General features: G+C 46.8%; 1 protein-coding gene across 1 annotated transcript in view; it reads right to left on the reverse strand.

The window, feature by feature from the left end:
- Positions 1 to 747: 747 nt before the first annotated feature.
- GALNT14 (polypeptide N-acetylgalactosaminyltransferase 14) overlaps positions 748 to 17,355 on the reverse strand; it is a 100,964-nt gene continuing 84,356 nt past the window's right edge. The window contains exons 10-15 of the mRNA XM_075042492.1: positions 16,165 to 16,291; positions 13,441 to 13,533; positions 12,006 to 12,089; positions 10,694 to 10,838; positions 3,230 to 3,349; positions 748 to 2,648 (exon numbers count right to left, since the gene is read on the reverse strand). Of these exons, the coding sequence (XP_074898593.1) occupies positions 2,490 to 2,648; positions 3,230 to 3,349; positions 10,694 to 10,838; positions 12,006 to 12,089; positions 13,441 to 13,533; positions 16,165 to 16,291 (728 nt within the window). The 3' untranslated portion in view covers positions 748 to 2,489. The remainder of the gene's footprint in view (positions 2,649 to 3,229; positions 3,350 to 10,693; positions 10,839 to 12,005; positions 12,090 to 13,440; positions 13,534 to 16,164; positions 16,292 to 17,355) is intronic.

Raw genomic sequence — 17,355 nt, forward strand, 5'->3', positions numbered from 1 at the left:
ACAGTGATCATCTTAGCCCTTGCTTTGGAATCAAGGGGCTTGATACAGCATTTGGTTTTCACAAAAGGCAAGAGAACTGAAAAGCTGGTCAAACAACTTCTTCCTGGAATACATCCCTGCAGGTCCCATGGGTCCACGTGCTCAAGCACACACATGTATAGCGAGATAGCTGTTTCTGCTAAGGCAAAGAAGAGCATTACCTGTTTAGAGAGTTTCGGCTGTTAGCAGAATGGATATTTTCAGCTTTGGTGGAAAATAATAAAGCTAGATAGGTCTGAGGTCCTGCTCAGAGTGTACCTGCCAGTTGCTGGACTTCAAAACAGATGCCAAGTTGTTTGTCCCTCTGATTTTTCAGAATTGAAGTGCCAGCAGCTGGGCAGTCCCAGGCTGTAGGCACAGTACAGTTGTGAACACGTTAAGCTTCAAGCTCTTGGGAGCTGCTTTCCCTTGTAAGCACTAGACAGGGCATTACTACCACTTGCCTATCATCACTGGTGTGAAAAGCAGGTGTGATAGAAGGAGCCCAAGGTCACTACCCTTCTTTGTGAAATGGGTCCATTCCATTTTAAGTGGTTCCCTTTGTTTCCTTTGCAAAGGGGTGACACAGAAACAATGCCATCTCCCACCATGAAATGACAGCTTGCTCCAGCCCTTTCATAACAGAAGCCCTTGAGGTTTGCACCAAGGGAGCTTGATGAGGTTAGTAATCACTGTAGCACACAGAAAGCATTTATACCCTGTGATCTTTTGTACATAAAGAGTTATACTGGTCCTGCCTCTAAAGCCAAGGGAGATTTACACGTATGGCTTTCTCCCAGCACTGAGGGAGGAGAAACTGAGGCAGTAAAATCCTGAAAGCCAGCAATTTATTCAAGAAGGGATGCTGAGAGCACTTGAAGGCTCAAAGCTTATGGTATTTTACCTATAGTTTGCAGCACAGGAAACAAAGGATAGGATTTTCATTAAACCCTAGCATTTTTAGAGACACAAACTGTATTTTTTTTCCAAGTCACATTGACAGTCCTGCAAAAGTTCTCTTTGAGAGTTGTTACTACACAAGAGCTGTGTGCACAGCTCTGAGTGATTCACTGCCTGTTACCTGCTGCTGTAGCGGGAGCTGCTCTGAAGGACAGGCTGGGAAGGACCTTCCAGTCTTCTCTTCCTAAGATCCCTTCTGAGGTCTTCTGTCCTATTCTCCTTTGGCAGTCACCTCACTCCCACATAGTGATATCACCTGACATGATCCCTCGTTAATGACTTATCTCCAAAAGCTGAAGAAATAATTTCTCTCAAGTCTGTCTATGCTAAATGACTTCGGGAGAGAGGTACTTTGTGACCCAGGGTTCCCTGCTCACAGGTGTGACTAGGGGAATCCCAAACCTTTTCTTCAGTACTCCGCATCTTGGGCTACAAGATACCTGGGAATCAAACCCAGGTAATATCCCTTTTCCTTTCTCAGAGTAGTCTCTAGTTTTAATTACCTCCTCTGTTCCTTCAGTAGCAGCACTTCATGGGAGTCCCCTCTTCTGTAGTTGGGAAATTGGGAAACAGAAATATGACACAATTAACTTCAATTACCAAAAATATTACTTTTATGGAAGAAAAGTGAAAATTTGACTTATTCCAGATCTGAAGCAGTGAGAGACACACAGTGAGATTATAGGGGAGTTTTCAGTCACCAAGGCTCACCCATGACCTTCAGAGAGGAAAAATGATCATGTTACTGCCTTTCCTCCCAGCTTCACAGCACTTTATATCCTTTAATCTCACACACTGAATCCTCTGTTTGCTTGGGCTTTGGGGATTCAACAACCCCTGTGTGCAGTTAGCACAGAGCAGGATTCCCCCATTACTTGCTGGTTTGACCCTGGCCACAGCCAGAAATGACTGCCCTGCCTCTGTATACACAACATGTACGTGGATCAGATACAAATTCGAACGTGCAACACAGCTCTACCCATGCTGTCTGCAGAAGACAAATTCATCCACAGCAATGAAAAGTGCAAAGATAATTCAGTGTTTTCCACTTGATCCCAGGCGAAGTTTCTTAGCATCCCTTGGCACATCCCTCCTTGCGCACCTGCCTCACCCCCCAGAAGCTATTGAGATGTTTGTTTTGCTGAGTCCAAGTCTCCTTTTGGTCTCCAAGGCTCTTCCAGAGAGATTAATCAATACTGTGCACACTGAACTTCTGTAGGGCCCATCACAGGAACCCCATTATCCCTCTAAAACATTTCAAGTTTGGTGTTTTGCCATCCCTTCTCTTTGAATGTATGAGTGCCAACAGGCTAATACCAGCTGCATGTCTTGCAGACAACACCCATTGTTCAACCTGGAGCGCCATGTCCTTATTTTTATTTGAATGATTCTTCTTTCCCATAGTACACAAGGACCCCCAAAGGTTTTGCATTTGAGCTCCATCTGGTGCATCTTGGCTGCATGTAGCAAGGTCTCAGTGCCCATCCCCGCTGTGTAAGTCCTCCAGCAGGTCAAGACATCACCATGTCCCAGCGCTGGCTCATGGCTGTGCTCTCACAAGGGTTGATGACAAGCTCTTTGGTACTCTCATTCGTGTCCCCAATCGTCTCAGTGTCCAAACAGAAGCGTGAAGCTATGTGTTCAATGTGTGACCCAACTTTACCCCATCGCTGAGGAGAGACACACACAAGAGGAGAAACAGGGGTGAACAAGCTTCCTCCTCATTATGCTTTTACTATACTGTTCCAGCATCAAGAGGACAGCGGTCACTAAGCCTTTGTGGCCTGATGCTGGGAAGTACAGGGTCCCCAAACCCACTCCGAGGGGAGCACACGCTGAGCATTTCTCCCATCAGAAGCACACTCATTTAAGCTCAGCCTCTGCCTGGCTTCAGGAAGATAATATATTACTAACAGCTTTTTCCCCAGGTCACTGGTTCAAATGCCAGCTCGATGATTAACTGCAGAGAAATGTTAACATCTGCTGGCTGACTGGCAGCCCGTGTGAACTAAATTGCCAGTTTTGGTTTGACTTCTGCAGATAAGTATCCAGATCACCACCCGCACTAATAGACATCCTTATCAACACACTCATTTAAGAGGCAAAGGGCTGAACAGGCCAGAGTCTGTACTCCCAGATAGACTGTGCTTCCCAGAGGAAGTCAGAGCACATGGGCAATTTGATGCGCAGTAATACTATGCTGAAAGAAAGAGAACTTCAAAGAAAACGGGGGATCAATCACAGGGCTCACCTGCTTGTTATCACCTTCTTTGCAAGGTGACAGCAGCACCTGGGAACCAGGAAAGAGGGTGTACACAGACAAGCACAGCTGCTGCTGGCGGACTTGGTGGTTGTATGTGTATGTCCATTCCTGCAAAGAGGAAGAAAAACAAGGGAGGCGAGAGATCAGGGTTGATTCTTGGTATTCCACCTGGAAAGCAAACACTTTGGCTTGGATCCTGCCCCCTCTGAAACCAAGCACAAACCTCACTGACTTCAAGAGGCTCCAGGACAGGTCACTAGGATGTTTCAAGCCTCCCCAAAACTGCAGCTGTCATTGGGGGACTGCATGTACCAAAGAAAACATCTACAAAAGCTGCTGGAAGAAAACGGTTCATGAGGCAAAGGATTTCCTAGCCTGAACTGGGCTGTGGTTGGGGAACAGGGGGATGGAAAAATGGCAAAAGAGAGGCAGAAATACTACACACAATGTGCATTCCTCTTTTTGAGAGGAAGAACAGCAGAAATGCTTTGCAGCTGGCAGCGGGAGAGAGAAGGTGATACATAGCAAATATTTGCAATTCCCAGGATTCTGTTCCCAAATACAACAAAAATCAGGGATAAAGCTCCCCTTTATATCAAAGGAGTGGGACCAAACTCCAAACATTTGCTGTACTGGTTTACTATGACCACTGCTATTCCTGCTCCCCTGGGCTTGGAAGGATTTTTCTCATGCTGCTTTTAATGTTCACCTGCTTTTTATCAGCTCCTCAGCCCCAGAAACAATCTTTGGGGGGCAGAGACTCTTTGTCCTGTGTAAAGGTTACCATAAAACAGGGGCTCTCTGGTATCATCCTCTTTGTCACCCATGGATGTTTTTCTTGGGAGAAAAAGAGAAGTAGCTGATAGTTTAACCAGGATTTCAGAATGTGCTAGACAAAGCATCATGCATGTCAGATACACTGCTTAGCCCAGGAGTATTTCACAGAAGTTTACTCCAATGTTTCCTCCAGTTGAACATATTCTATCATTCACCTGCGTTCATACTACCGAAGAGTACCTCCTGTGGGTCTGAGATTGTCCAGGCAGGGATGTCTCCTGCTATTTCTGTGTGTACACAAGCAGACAAGAGGTGCTTTGGCTTACAGGAAACCGCAAACCACGCTTTTACATTACTCCAGAGGCTGACTTCGGGAACAAGTTTTTTGCTGATAACTTTGTGCAAGTATTAACTTTAAAATTAGGGCTGGAAGGGGTTTCTGAGGCCCTCTAGCCAGGGAGCAAAGCAGGATCAGCTCCTGCTGTGTAAATCGCTCTGAGATAGCAGTCTGATCGCTCTGAGCAGCAGTGGGAGCAAATGGAAAGCAGGTTGCTGAGCCACGGCAGGGCACGTCAGCGGGACTGGACGACAAACAGCAGGCTGGTTTCACTAGCAGAAGGCGATAACCACGCCGGAGAGAGCAGGGCCAGGGAGCAAGAGGGTTTCCGCAATAGGGCCCAAAGGTGAAGGCAAATGCTTTGACGGGGTACAGGCTATGAGAACTGGGAAAGCTGCTGTGAAAGAAAAGGTGCAGAGAGAAAGCAAAACAGTTGAGAGCTCAGATATGGAGGAGTCAGAGCTCCGGGAGGAGTGAAGAGAGCAGGAGTGTTGGCAGCGGAGGGGAAGGCAGTGCTCAAACATACGGCAGTAAAGCTGGGTCTGGAAAAATGAAGGGTAAAAGGTGCTCCTGGGAGACTGCAACCCTTTCTGAGTGCCAGAGGGGGAAGTGAAGAATGGCTGCCCTGATCTCAGAGCTGGGATGCCTGCAGCTCCCCCTGACTTTGAATGGTGGAGGCTTTGGGTTGCATTAGCATGAGTTATTAGAGCAGGGAAACGCTTCCCCCCCTTTGGTATTTGTCACCATCAGCAGCTCTAACTCCTCTCCCCGGCTTCAAAACAGACAGCTACAGGCATTTAGTTCCTGGGAATATAAATCCCACTTCACTCAGGTTCTTAGCCACCTGGAAGGGAAAACAGGCTTTTGCACAGCAGACCCAGATCCACAAGGACTTCACACTGTGATCCTCACACCCTGTACTTCTTAGCTTACTACTCCCCACCAGCTAATGGAAAGCAAACCTGGCTTTCTGAACAGCTTGCCCACAGGCTTCTCAGCGAGAGCTGCCCAGTATTTCGGCACATAACAAGCATTCATTTTCAAAGCTGTAGTCTGCACCCAAAGGGCCTTCTGGCAACTACTTCTTCTTTGTCAGATGGAGCAGAGTTTACCTGATCCTACAGTGAACACGTTCCAGACATCCGAACCATGCATGCTGTCAGCTGCCGTGTAAACCACCAGCCTGGGAAATCAGGTGCCAAATTAGTCCTGCATCTGTGAAGAATCAAGCCCTACGGGGCAAGCTCCAACACCTGTTCTTGGTGCCCACGCTGCTACAAGCTGCTTTGAAAACCTGCTTTACATTTTTAACCAATTGTTCATCGTTTTAGCTCAGGACAGGGTGCTGGAGCTGCACCTATGAGGCTCTTCAGCAGCAGCAAGTTAATCCTGTAACTCGTGTGTATGTTGAATCCCCCAACTAACTCAGGCCATGGGACTTTTTGTTTGTTTGTTTTGACCTCTTAACCTCCTTGCTTCACTGAGGCACCTCATGGAGGAGTGCTCCTCCCAGAGGTTCTCCATGCTTTTCTTCCAGGCCAGGCTCTGTTCAAGCCTTCCCGATATTCACATCTTCTCAAGGCAGGACCATCCTCTCATTCAGCAAAGTGCCATTGGATAGACTGGGTGGTGGTAAACATCTCTGCTAAGCTGTTGTTCATCATAAGAAGTGAGGCCTTCAGAGCTAGATATATGCGTCAGTTCGATAGTTGACATTGAATCCTCCCCTCCTGCCCCCAGGCTGTCCTGCTGCTGTCTTTATCTAAACTGACAGATTTTCACATGGCTCTTCTATTTTGGCAGAATGGCTTTTTATGGAAGCTAGTCCTGTTGAAATGTTTTATCCAGTTCTAATCATGTCTTGTCTCTTCTCAGCCCCAGATGAAAGCCAGAGAAAATGACGCAGAAAATGAAGAAATTCTGGGGGGTGGGAAAGTCACTTGAACACCACAGAATCCATGAAAACCTTTGAGTTAAAATACAGGCAAATGGCCATGCAAATTTTTATCTTACCCCATCTCTTCCCTTATTTGTATCAGGTGGGATGAAAATTCCTGCTTTTTTTTCCCATGAGAAACTACTTTATCTTCTAAACCCTGGCACACTGAGCACTCACGTGGCCAGCACAGCAGTAACAACAGCAGAGCTTCGCACCCCAGAGGTTGTGGTGGACGGGGAAGCCCAGGGTACTCCTAAAAAGAGAGACCTTCAAGAAGCTACACATGGCTTCAGGGCTGCAGACTGGCAGTTTAGAGGTGACCCTGGCACCAAGGAAAAACAGACATATGAGGTGAAACAGAGATCAAGACTTCCTGCCTTTCCAAAGACAAAGATGAAGTGGTGGCGGAGCAAGGAAGAAGTGGGTGGACTGGGAGACCAGAGCTACCAGTTGCACACCACAACCAGCAATCCCCTGCCTCCAAAGCCTCGGATAACACTAACCCCCATCTGAGGCTTGCGACTATTTTTCAAGGCTTTAGCATCATTTGAGCAGGCACCTGTCACTGTTACTCAGCATCATTGTGAACTGAGGAAATTATTTTAAAATGTGACCTTTGGCTTGGCATAGCCTGGCTGGCAGAAGGAGAAAGGAGCCCCTCAGCCTAGCAAGGAGCAGCCCCATGGGAGCCCAGCATTACGTGACAGAGCTGTATGTGCTCTGCTGTCGAGCAAGAGGTCCGCCATACCCTAAAGCTGGGGTAGCAGCTAGAGAAAAATATTTCTGAAGAAGCCGGGAACAACCTCAGCCCTCAATTATCATTTTAAAATCACAGTGAAGGATTTCCCAAGGCACGCAACTGCATGGGTCACCTAAGGATATCAAAGTGCTTCATTCGTCAAAAGGCCCTGGGATGCAACTAGCACTTACGTACATCTCAGGAGAGGGAAAGCAAAGTACAGAAGATGCCCATGGCAGCCCAGGTGCAGAGGTGACACTGCTGCCAGCCAGCCCCTCTGCTCTGCCAGCTCAGCCCAGCTCCCGCAGCTCCAGTCAGGCTACAGCTGGGGCAGCACGTGCCCATGGAGGAGGAGAACGAAGACTTTGGAGGGGAGGAAGGTCAGAAGTGAATTTTTGTGGTCGAGGTATCTCAGGAGGGACACTGTCAGGTTAGTTTGGATAGATGCTAAATGTTCTCCAAAGAAAGCGCAGATCTAGTCAGCCCACAGAGGTCCTCCAGCCAACTGGGGTAGGCTTCAATGTCACAACAGGCAGATTATCACATTGCATTTCCTTCACAATGAGAGTCAAGGACACGCCACCCAAATGCAATGGCAGCCATTCAGCTCCAAAGCCTAGATATTTTGGGGTGCAGGCCAGATATTTTGGGATGCAGGCCAGGGAAACGGATGCTGCAACTTTCCCAGTATTTCCTCACCTGTCTAGGAGATGACTAACTTTACACTCATCTTGCAGCTACTGCTTACATATGTGAATACTGGGCCAAAGCGCCTTCTGCTTTTTTATCTGAATATGTCAGGTTTCATGGAACTGCTAATGATTAATGGTTTATTAAATAAATCCCAGAGTCAGATGTCTATTCCAAAGATGTATGTACTAATATCAACTGACACTTAGTTTGAAAAGAAAGCAATCACTCACATCTTCATCAGATAGACCAGGGCAAAATTATGATCAATTATCTTCTCTCAGATGCATTTCCCTTGTGAAAAATTAAATCAATCAGTTCATTCAGCAAATGAGACACAACAAGACCTAGAGTACCAAGGCTCCAGTGGGCAGGAGTGCCCACAGAGTCCGCTGTGCCCTGGGGATGGGCAGCACTGCATAAAGATCTCTGCCAGTCACTGTCTCAAGAGCAGGTCCCTCTGAAAGCCACCCCCGGAGACAGAGCCTGTTCTGACTGCTACCAGACCTTTTGGAGAGGGAAGGGCCAAGTGGATCCCAGGGATGAGAAGACAGAGCTCTCCTACACAAAGATGAGGGGTCATCTTGCGCCTCAGTGCCCCTTTTGGTAATTCAGGACTAACACCAGACACCAGGAGGGAGGGTTTGTGAGATCTGCTAGGGGTGTAAATCTGATTTCACCGCAGTCAGAGTATTCTTCTCTATTTACCCAAACTATGGATGCGGCCAGAGAGCTCACAATAGCCTTCCCCTGCACTACAGACAGAAAAAACTAAAGAGCAATTGATTGCCACCTGACAGCTCCTGTTCCTCTCTCCTCAAACCATGGTGATGTATGACAGCTCGGATCTTCTCACACTTGGTCCCAGGACTTCATGCATGTAATGTTGGGCTTGGGGAGTCTAGCAGGGAGACACCTACAGAAGGGCAATCAAGCAACCAAATTAATGCTACTAACACTGGATCATAAAGGATCTGGATAGTCAGGATATTTCCATAGTATTTATTGAATGCCAGAAAAGCACAGCTTTGATTTAGCTAAGCCTGTTTTTCAAATAATGAAGCTTAGGGTAAACAAGATGTGACTTCAGTACATTAAAAGTGAAGATTATTGCTCTATTCTGGTATACTAAATACGAAGCTACATAGCATTCAGGACTGCTGCATAATCTATCCTACACAGCCTGGTGACTATAACCCCCACATCATCCACAAGTTCAGGTGGTCTTGTAACAATTGTGTAATTAAAATACAAGTTTCTATTCACAATGAAAATTTAAATAGCCTGCTTTCATCTGAAATATTCTCCATGGGTACAAGTAACAGAGAACTATCCTAGAAAGACAGATAAAGATAAAAGGAAAAGGTTTTTCTCTATTCCTGCCTGTGTATTGAGTGTAGCTATTCCGCAATCCGTTTGTAGTGCATTTTTCTGTTCCCCTGCAGAGTTAGTCCTGGATGTGCACAAGAAATGGAGTTGCCATCCAGTGGGAAGTGCTGACCCATTGCAAACTGCTGCAGAATCAGAATAGGAAGATGAAAAGTTTGTGGCACGAAAAATTCCCCAAATTTACTCCACAGAAATGTCAAAACAAAATGTGTTTGATGGGAATGAAACAATCCAACTTGTTGGCATGACATTTCTCATTTTAAAATATCACATCAAATTGATATTTCAGAAAGACCGATGCCATTTCATTTTGAAATGCTAGCTTGCAGCAGCATTTTCCATTCTGATTTTCCCAGTTTTTTTAAAAACATCCAATTAATTGAAAATTGCAATTGCCACTAAAGCATTTTTTTTCCTTCAGCAGACTTGACCCTGCAAAACATTATGATCTGCTCTCATCATCTCACTTCTCTTGCTGTTTGTGTAAAAAGTCCATGTAGCAGTGGAAGAAAGAAAAAGAACTCTAAAACCTGGAAACCAATTAAACCATAAGAACTGTAACTATGTGGTACTTGCAGTTATATTCGCTGTATTTTCTGAACTGACTAGAATTCAAGTAGTCATTGCTGATTTTACCAGACCGTGAAGCAGATATTATTTTCCTGACTAAAGGCAGGCATGCAACTGCATGCGAAAGAGATGCACATAATGACATGCTTCATTTGCACATACAAACTAGGGATGTTTTCAGCAGCATCTCCAGGCTGGGCCTTTTATATGCATAGCTACCTGGTTTGAATATGTAACCGTGAGGGTTAAGGATGTACAGTCAAGTGGAAGCAAGCACGCCATTGCCTATTAAATTATTTCACGGCACCCCAAAGAAGCGAGTGATTGTTATCCTCCCTGTTTCATAGATGGGAATAGTGACAGAACTTCCTGACATGCCCAAAATCACAAAGGGAGCCTGAAGCAAAGGCAGGTTTTGAAGCCGTGTCTTCAGGGTCTTGCTCCAGCGACTCCACTGCAAGGCACACGTGGCTGCTCTTGGCTCTAACATTTCATAGAATATGCTTTTGAGAACACTGATTCATATGGCTTTTTCTCGTCTCAGTGAGATTGAAAAAAATGAGATCATCCTCATTAAATTCTCACTAGTTTAATGGAGAATCTAATACTGAGAGAATGCAGACTATGAAGTTATAAATACCATTGCGATTCAGTGCATTTTGAAAGAAATGCTGGAAGATGAGAGGAAATTATAGTTCTCTGTCTTTCTCTGATCTCTGCAGATGAACGGCGCGTGGCGTTCCTGAGCAGCAGCAAGTGCTCAGCGCAGGCTAGCACAGAGAGAAGCGCTCTGCCCTGGACTGTGGCTCCTGCACCAGTCCCTGCTGCTGCCCAGGGCCTCCCCGGAGGTAAGGAGGACTTACCAGGATCTAACTACGTGCTGCCTTAGGAAAGGGGCTGGCAGAACGGGTAATCCTCCAACAGAGCTTTAGCAAACTTAGGAAATCACCTTGGAGCTTCCCCGGCGCTGGCTCTTCAGCCGGCATCACGGGGATAGGCAACACATCTTACCTGTGCTGTTGCTGCCGTGCCTTTGCTGCTGATGCAAGGACTTAAGCTGAGGACGGGGAACTCTTGGGCTTCAGACTTGTGCGACTCCAGGCAGCTCTGCCTTTGCCTGATCATCCCCGTCTGATAGAGCAATTCCTCAGGAATCCTGTGGGAACAGCATGAAAACAACATCCCTACTCCTGCAGGCACACAGAGCACTCGGAGGGAGGCTTAGTGTGGGGTAAGGAGGGTGCAGTCGCACCATTTCACCTTCAGAAGATGAGAGTGGCAAGATCTATTACACAATACTGAATCACTGAGAGCAGTACATGGACAGGGACGCTGCAGAAGCAGCACTCAGAGATGGATTGCTGGCCTTTATAAGAGGAAAAAATAAATAACGCTGCACAAGGCAAACAGAGGAGCAAAGAATAGACTGTGAGCAGGCTGAAGGTCAGCCTTCAGCTTACAGGAGTGGGGAACTTTATAACAAACCTCCACAGAGCCCTGGCATTCCCTGTGAATGCTGCTGTGCAATGCCACACATGGCAAAAAAGCAAGAAAACAGCTATAAATCATTTTCACCCTGTGATTCTGCACATTGCACCAGCAGGTCCCTGGAGGTATCTTCAAAACTTCTGCATCCTTTCTGAGGATGGCTCCTGATAGTGACCAAGGGAATGGATGCAATGGTTTCCGGAGTAATTTTGGTGACTAAAAGGTATCTGTATAAAAGCAACTCTGGAAGTGCATATTAAGCAAAGCATTAGGCTAGGAGTAAGGCGGAGCCACCTAAACACAGGTCATAAACACCTAGAGTAGATGGTTTCACAACAAAGAAGTCTTAAGTATCACAGAACAGTGTGAAAGGACTGGAAATGAGGTGCTTGTCTTTTAAGCAAGAGTCATTAAGTACTGAAACAACCCACCAGAGGCTACAGTGGATTTTTCACCATACTTTTGTCAGGAAAACTGGCTATTTCCCTATACCACCTGTCCCACAGCATGGGCAGGAGGATACCTGAGGAAGCCCTAAGAGAAATAACTGGTACTTTGCCCCTCACCAGCCCTGCAGCAAAGAGCCACAGAGTCTTTAAGACTGCTTAGAGAAAGCAGGATCACAAATGAACCATGTCACACTGTGAGCAAGCTGTGTTTAAAGCCAGCACAAAATTCACTATACCCTTCTGTGAAGCCCAAGGGAGGGGATGCCCGTGTTGCTGGGGCAGGGGGAAGTGTGGGGACTGGAGGTGCGGAGGAAAGCTCTGTGGGGCAGGAGGGACGGGGCATCCCGCTGGCCTGCTAGGGACAGGTGAAGATCGCACATCCATACCGAAGTTCAGGATAAACGTTTTCGAGGTACCACTTGAAGCTGTGGCATTTCAACCTCTTCCGCAGCTCCACTCTGCTCTGGATGCTGTGGGAAGAAAATATTGTAGGGATACAATGGAAATCATGAAGGTGAGACCCAACGCACCAAAAAGGGAGGCTCAGAGAAACCTAACAGATATGCACAGATGGCAAACACAAGAGAACCAGCAGCAATATTTTCTGCTCTCTTCAGCACAAGCTTGGGTGGTCGTTTGGATCTCTGTCTCTTGGGAAGTCTCACTTGGTAAAATGGCGTGATGACATATTGCCATTTTAACAAGAAGCCTGGAGTTTGGTGGATGAAATTGTTCGTGGAAAAGTACAGTCATTTAAAAATGGTTACTAAAATAATGTATGCTATCTACCATTTGCAATAAGCATTAATTTAATATATTAATGTACTAGGAAATTAATATATGCTATTATCAGTTACTCTTAGTTTACAGGACTACAGAAGGCCTTGATTTCCAAGAGCAACTAAATATGCCTTTAAGTCAGCAGAAGTTAATCATACGGTGAAATACTTCTTTCTTTCATTAACCAGGGCAAAATTTCTGCTGAGGGATCATGCTGTATAGTGACATTTTCCAAGCTCCAGCTCCTCCCTGGGCCAGCCTCTACCCATGGAGCTGTTAGGAGCTGGCATTTACAGAGCAGTAGGAAGCCTCCAGTACCTTCCCTTCGCATGGGCTATCTTCTCTACACCCTCATACATTTAGCAAGACAGAGCTGTTACTTCATTCAGTGCTGATGGATGAGAAGAGGATATGAATTCAGTGGAAATAGGTTAGTCACCAGGACTTCAATTTATTTATCCTGGAGATTGAAGAGTAGCCACAAGGAATTTGAGTTTTATTTGGAACCCCCTGTGCTCCAAAGGAAACTTTCTAAGGGAAGGAAGAGCATATGAAAATGAGAAATTAACACAAATACTTACAGTCCTCCTGACAGGGAGGTGTTTCCAACTGTTCACAGAATGAGTGGCAAACTCCCTGCATACAAAGCACTTGCTCCTTTCCAATAAAGCCTCAGCGGGCCCAAAATTTGATGATTTTCCTGCCCCTCAGCTGCCAGTGAGACTTCTGGACTCTCCCTGCCAAACTCCGCTCTGAGACCAGAAGTACTTGTACCTAACGCCAAGGGCAGGACATGGGCAGAGGGAGTGTTCCCCCACCTGGATTCAGTTCACTCACTGGGATAAACTAGCACAGCATATAAACTAGCTGCTTACGTGTTTCACTGCTGTGCTCATAGCATCTGCCTACCATTAGCATTTAATTGAACGTTACTACAGAAACAGTGCAGGTGGGTTTCTGCAGCAGGGCGATGTCACCGTGAACACCCACTGCAGCAGGCAGGGCACAGGCAGGGCACAGGCAGCAGAGAAAGACACTTACTTTCCATAAGGCCTCCCTTGGGCTGCGGGACGAGCCGCGTAGTAGTACTGCTTGAATTCGTCCATCCACACCTCCGCTGTGCGCTTGGTGTTTCTGAAGGAGGCAATGGAAGACAGGTGAAACCAAAGAAGCTTCCAAGATGACATTTTCTAAAATGCATCGACTAATTCATCCTGCTGTCCTCCCATCCTGAACTTGGTCTTTGGCTTCACCAAAACCACCTTTGAGCCAGCCCACCCCTTGCTATTAGAGAAGGTACTCCTCCTCCCCGTTACTCCAAGGACCAGACACAACAGGCCAAAGCTTGGGTGAAGAATTCACCATTTCAAACTCAGTTGGATGCTTTGCATCCACCGGACTCAGAACTGAAGCTTCTCTTAAGCGTCATCTCCCAGGCAGGCGTGCCTGGGTTTTATTTAGTGGCTGGGATGGAGCTCTGAAAAGTGGTGCATAATGTGCCAAAGACTGAAAGCAAATATTTCCTTTGTGTCAATCCCATATTGACTCTTTTGCTTTGCCCTCCTGGATTTCACTGAGGCAAATCACAGTATTCAAGAGAAACCACCCCGGCCATAGTGTTGTAGCATGAATGTCAGTCTTCCACATCAACCAGGCATCTGCAGAAGGTTTATGAACCTCAGAAAATCTTCTGTTGACTTCACATGACTCTAACTCTCCTTGCAAATGGCTTTGTTGCTCCATGCCTATCCACCCATCCCAGTCTGGGTCAGGGGAGTCCTCCAAACTCCTGCTCCAAGGCAGACCAGTGCCTCCAAGCTATTGCTATCATCCCACTGGGCTGTGGGCACTGTGGGGCCACATGTCCCACATAGCCAGAACAGGAGATAGTCTGCACATGAACCCAGCACAACACTGGAGCCTGAGCTGTCTCTCATACTGAAGAAAAGGCTGTGTGGAAAAAAAAAAAATCAATATCTGGGAGAAAGGTGGAGATATTTTTTGCTAACATCTTTGTTTAAACAGAGGTACCACATAGCATCAGGTTGCCAGAAGCTGCTTCTCCTCTCGATCTATATACTACAACATTAAGTTTAAGGCTGATAGCTACCGTAAGGTTAATAAAATCCCAGCTCCTAATGCCTACAGATGTGTTTCTCCAGATCACTTCAGTCCCCTGCTGATTCATGTTGCTTCTTCCTCTCACTAAGGCCACTGCAATAGTCTAAGTGCTCTTGCTCAAGAGATGCCGAAGACACAGTGTCTACATCTGTATCTAGCCTTCCCCAAAGTTCAGGGTTTTTTTTGTCTTGGCTTCCTCATCTCGTTTGGGTTTATAAGAAACATGGGGATAAATGCCAAGGCTCGCACCTTGGCATTGATTCAGACCTCCCCAAAGTCCCCGTGTGCCTGTGCCTGGGGTGCAGCCAGAAGAGCCATACCCATTCAAGCTCCCCTTGGTCCTCCTGCAGGTGATGTGACACAGACCCTGCCTTTTCACTCAGGTTTGCAGCGACTCCAACAGTGGAGATTTTGCCACATCCCAGCCTCTTCTGTAGCAGTCTTATTTCACTACTAAAAGCAAGAGCCCTCCTCACAACTCTCAAATTTGTGCTCTCCTCCTTGATGCCAGCAATGCCCTGTGCCCCTCACTGCTGTCTTCCTGAAGCAAGGTGACAAGGTCTCCTTCCTGCCCCACACACTGCGTGGCTGGAAATCACATATTAGGTATAACTGAGAAGTGTAATTTGCACTCCCCCAGCTTATTGCCTCATGCAAAGCGTGGGGAAGCTGCAGAGCCCCTGGGCCAGTGGTAACCCTGCTGCAGGCAGCTGGGTCTTCACAAATACTGTTGGCTCTTTATAACACTGGGAAACCCACACTAAAAGGAATGCCTGGTGTGTAAACACACACGAATGCAGTTTAGCTGAGAAACAACCCTGCATTAAGTATAAGCACCCCCAGTGTTTTTCTCTGTCATTTAGTTAACAACAGACAACCTTCAGCCTCATGCTCTAAAAAAGGAAGAAATTCCTCCTGACTTCACTAGCTGCTCCCATCACCTTTCCCATGCCCATTCCCACTTCTGGACCACCTCCTTCCTTGCCTGCTATTTCCAGGATCTTAGCCCACTTCAGCTGCTCTTTTCAGTACCTGATTCAGTCTATGTTCCTGTGTGTGAGGACAGGTCCCCTTCAGCTGGGATGCCCTGGCAGTTCCTTCGGTATCCCCACCAGCGAGGTGCAGCCCATTTCTGCCTCTGCTCAAGAGACAGCACCATCCCAGAGGTGAAGCCACCCCCTCTGGCATGCTGCTGGGCTCCCCTCTTGGAGAGGCATTGGGACCCAAATTTTCTGGTTCAGCTGAGCCACGCTCAGCCCTCAGCTAAGGTCATTGGGTACTGACAGGCATTGCTGTCAGCCTGATTTCAGGTCGTTATAAATGCGTTCTGATGACCTTAGGGTCTAAACCATTTGCTGTTACGGTAGCTAGTGCTCAGGGATATGCTGGAGCTGTCCCTCTATTTCTGTGCTGATGAAAGGTACCATATAAGTGTCCTATTTCTGTCATATTCTCGGCACTGTAGAAAGCCTAAGGGAGAGTTGTACTGACTTGCATTTTCTTCGGCTCAGGAGACTCCTGCCCAGGGATATTTCAAAGTTTTCCAAACAAACTCTCCTCCCTGTCTTCTCTGCTCCCCCCTCCCCACAAAGCAGCACCTGATTCTGTTTTACAAAAAAAACAAAGCAAGCACAAAACACTTACTTAATGTATGTATTGGCATTTCCCTCTGGAAAGACGTACGGATGTTTCTTCCGGAAGACATGTCCAACGCGGCTGCAGGGGATGATTTCCAGGCTCCCTCCACACATCCACACACGGAAAGAGATTTCTACAAGAGAAGCAGCTTCAGCATTTTGTCTTTCTGTCCTACAGCAGACTGGATCCCGGTGTTACCTCTCACTTCATCCTCTGCCACATTAAACTGGGGTAAATCAATTACCAGAGGGCCTTTCCTAGGCACAAATGCCTTAAAAGCGCATTTCAAAGCTTCTTGCGATCTGTTTGAAGTCAGTGCACTTGAAACCTGCTTATAGCACAGCAGGTGCTATCACAATGGCAAGAGTGAGACGGTAAGTAGGTCCCTTTTCATGCAGCCCCGCTTACATCGCAGAATCATCTTGCCAGTTTTGTGCTCCTGTAATTACTTCTGCACTGCCTATTTCAGAGTCACTTCCCTCCAAAGGGCTGTCAAGTTCACCAGGAGACGCCATGAATTCACCATTAATGACTACAATGGTCATTATCTTTATGAATCCACCACTGATTCTGCAAAATGAACAGAGAGCTGTGCATCCATCATCTGCCCCAAAATGGACAGGAGCTTACCCTGTGTGGCATGTACTCCGGGCCGTGAGTGCCAACGTTGTGGTCCAACAAGGCACACACCTTAACACAAGCAAAGGTCAGTGGTGGGAGGGATTATCCCCTAAAAATCTGGATAAGCTGTCAATATGGCAAATGTCTCCCAGTTGCCCCAAGCTGCTCTCTGGCTGGTCCACAGGGCCCTTCTGGAGCAAAACGAGCCTGTGGCACAGTTGACACCAGAAGTTACGGGGCTCTTGGCAGGGAGCTGGATGAAATCCTAGCTGGCGAGGTAGGACGGGTGAGCAGAATGGCTGATCTAACAGGTCCATCTGGTCCTAACGCCTGTTAAGCTATGAATCTACAGCTATATTGTCAGAAAGTCATGCTTAGACAGAACCAGCATGGAAAAAAAATGAAATAAAAGAGAAAAGGCTTCTGCAGTTCTTTGCATCCTATTTTATCATCTGTTGACAGTATAGAGCTACGCGTAGCATGTATGTACTCCAAAAGTACAAACTCCTTTTCACTCCCTGTCCCCCTTTAACTACAGAAGTCAGACAGGAGGCCACCCATCATCTTTGCCAGGTT

The sequence above is a fragment of the Buteo buteo genome, chromosome 12 (assembly GCF_964188355.1).
Source record: "Buteo buteo chromosome 12, bButBut1.hap1.1, whole genome shotgun sequence".
Taxonomy (NCBI): Eukaryota; Metazoa; Chordata; class Aves; order Accipitriformes; family Accipitridae; genus Buteo; species Buteo buteo.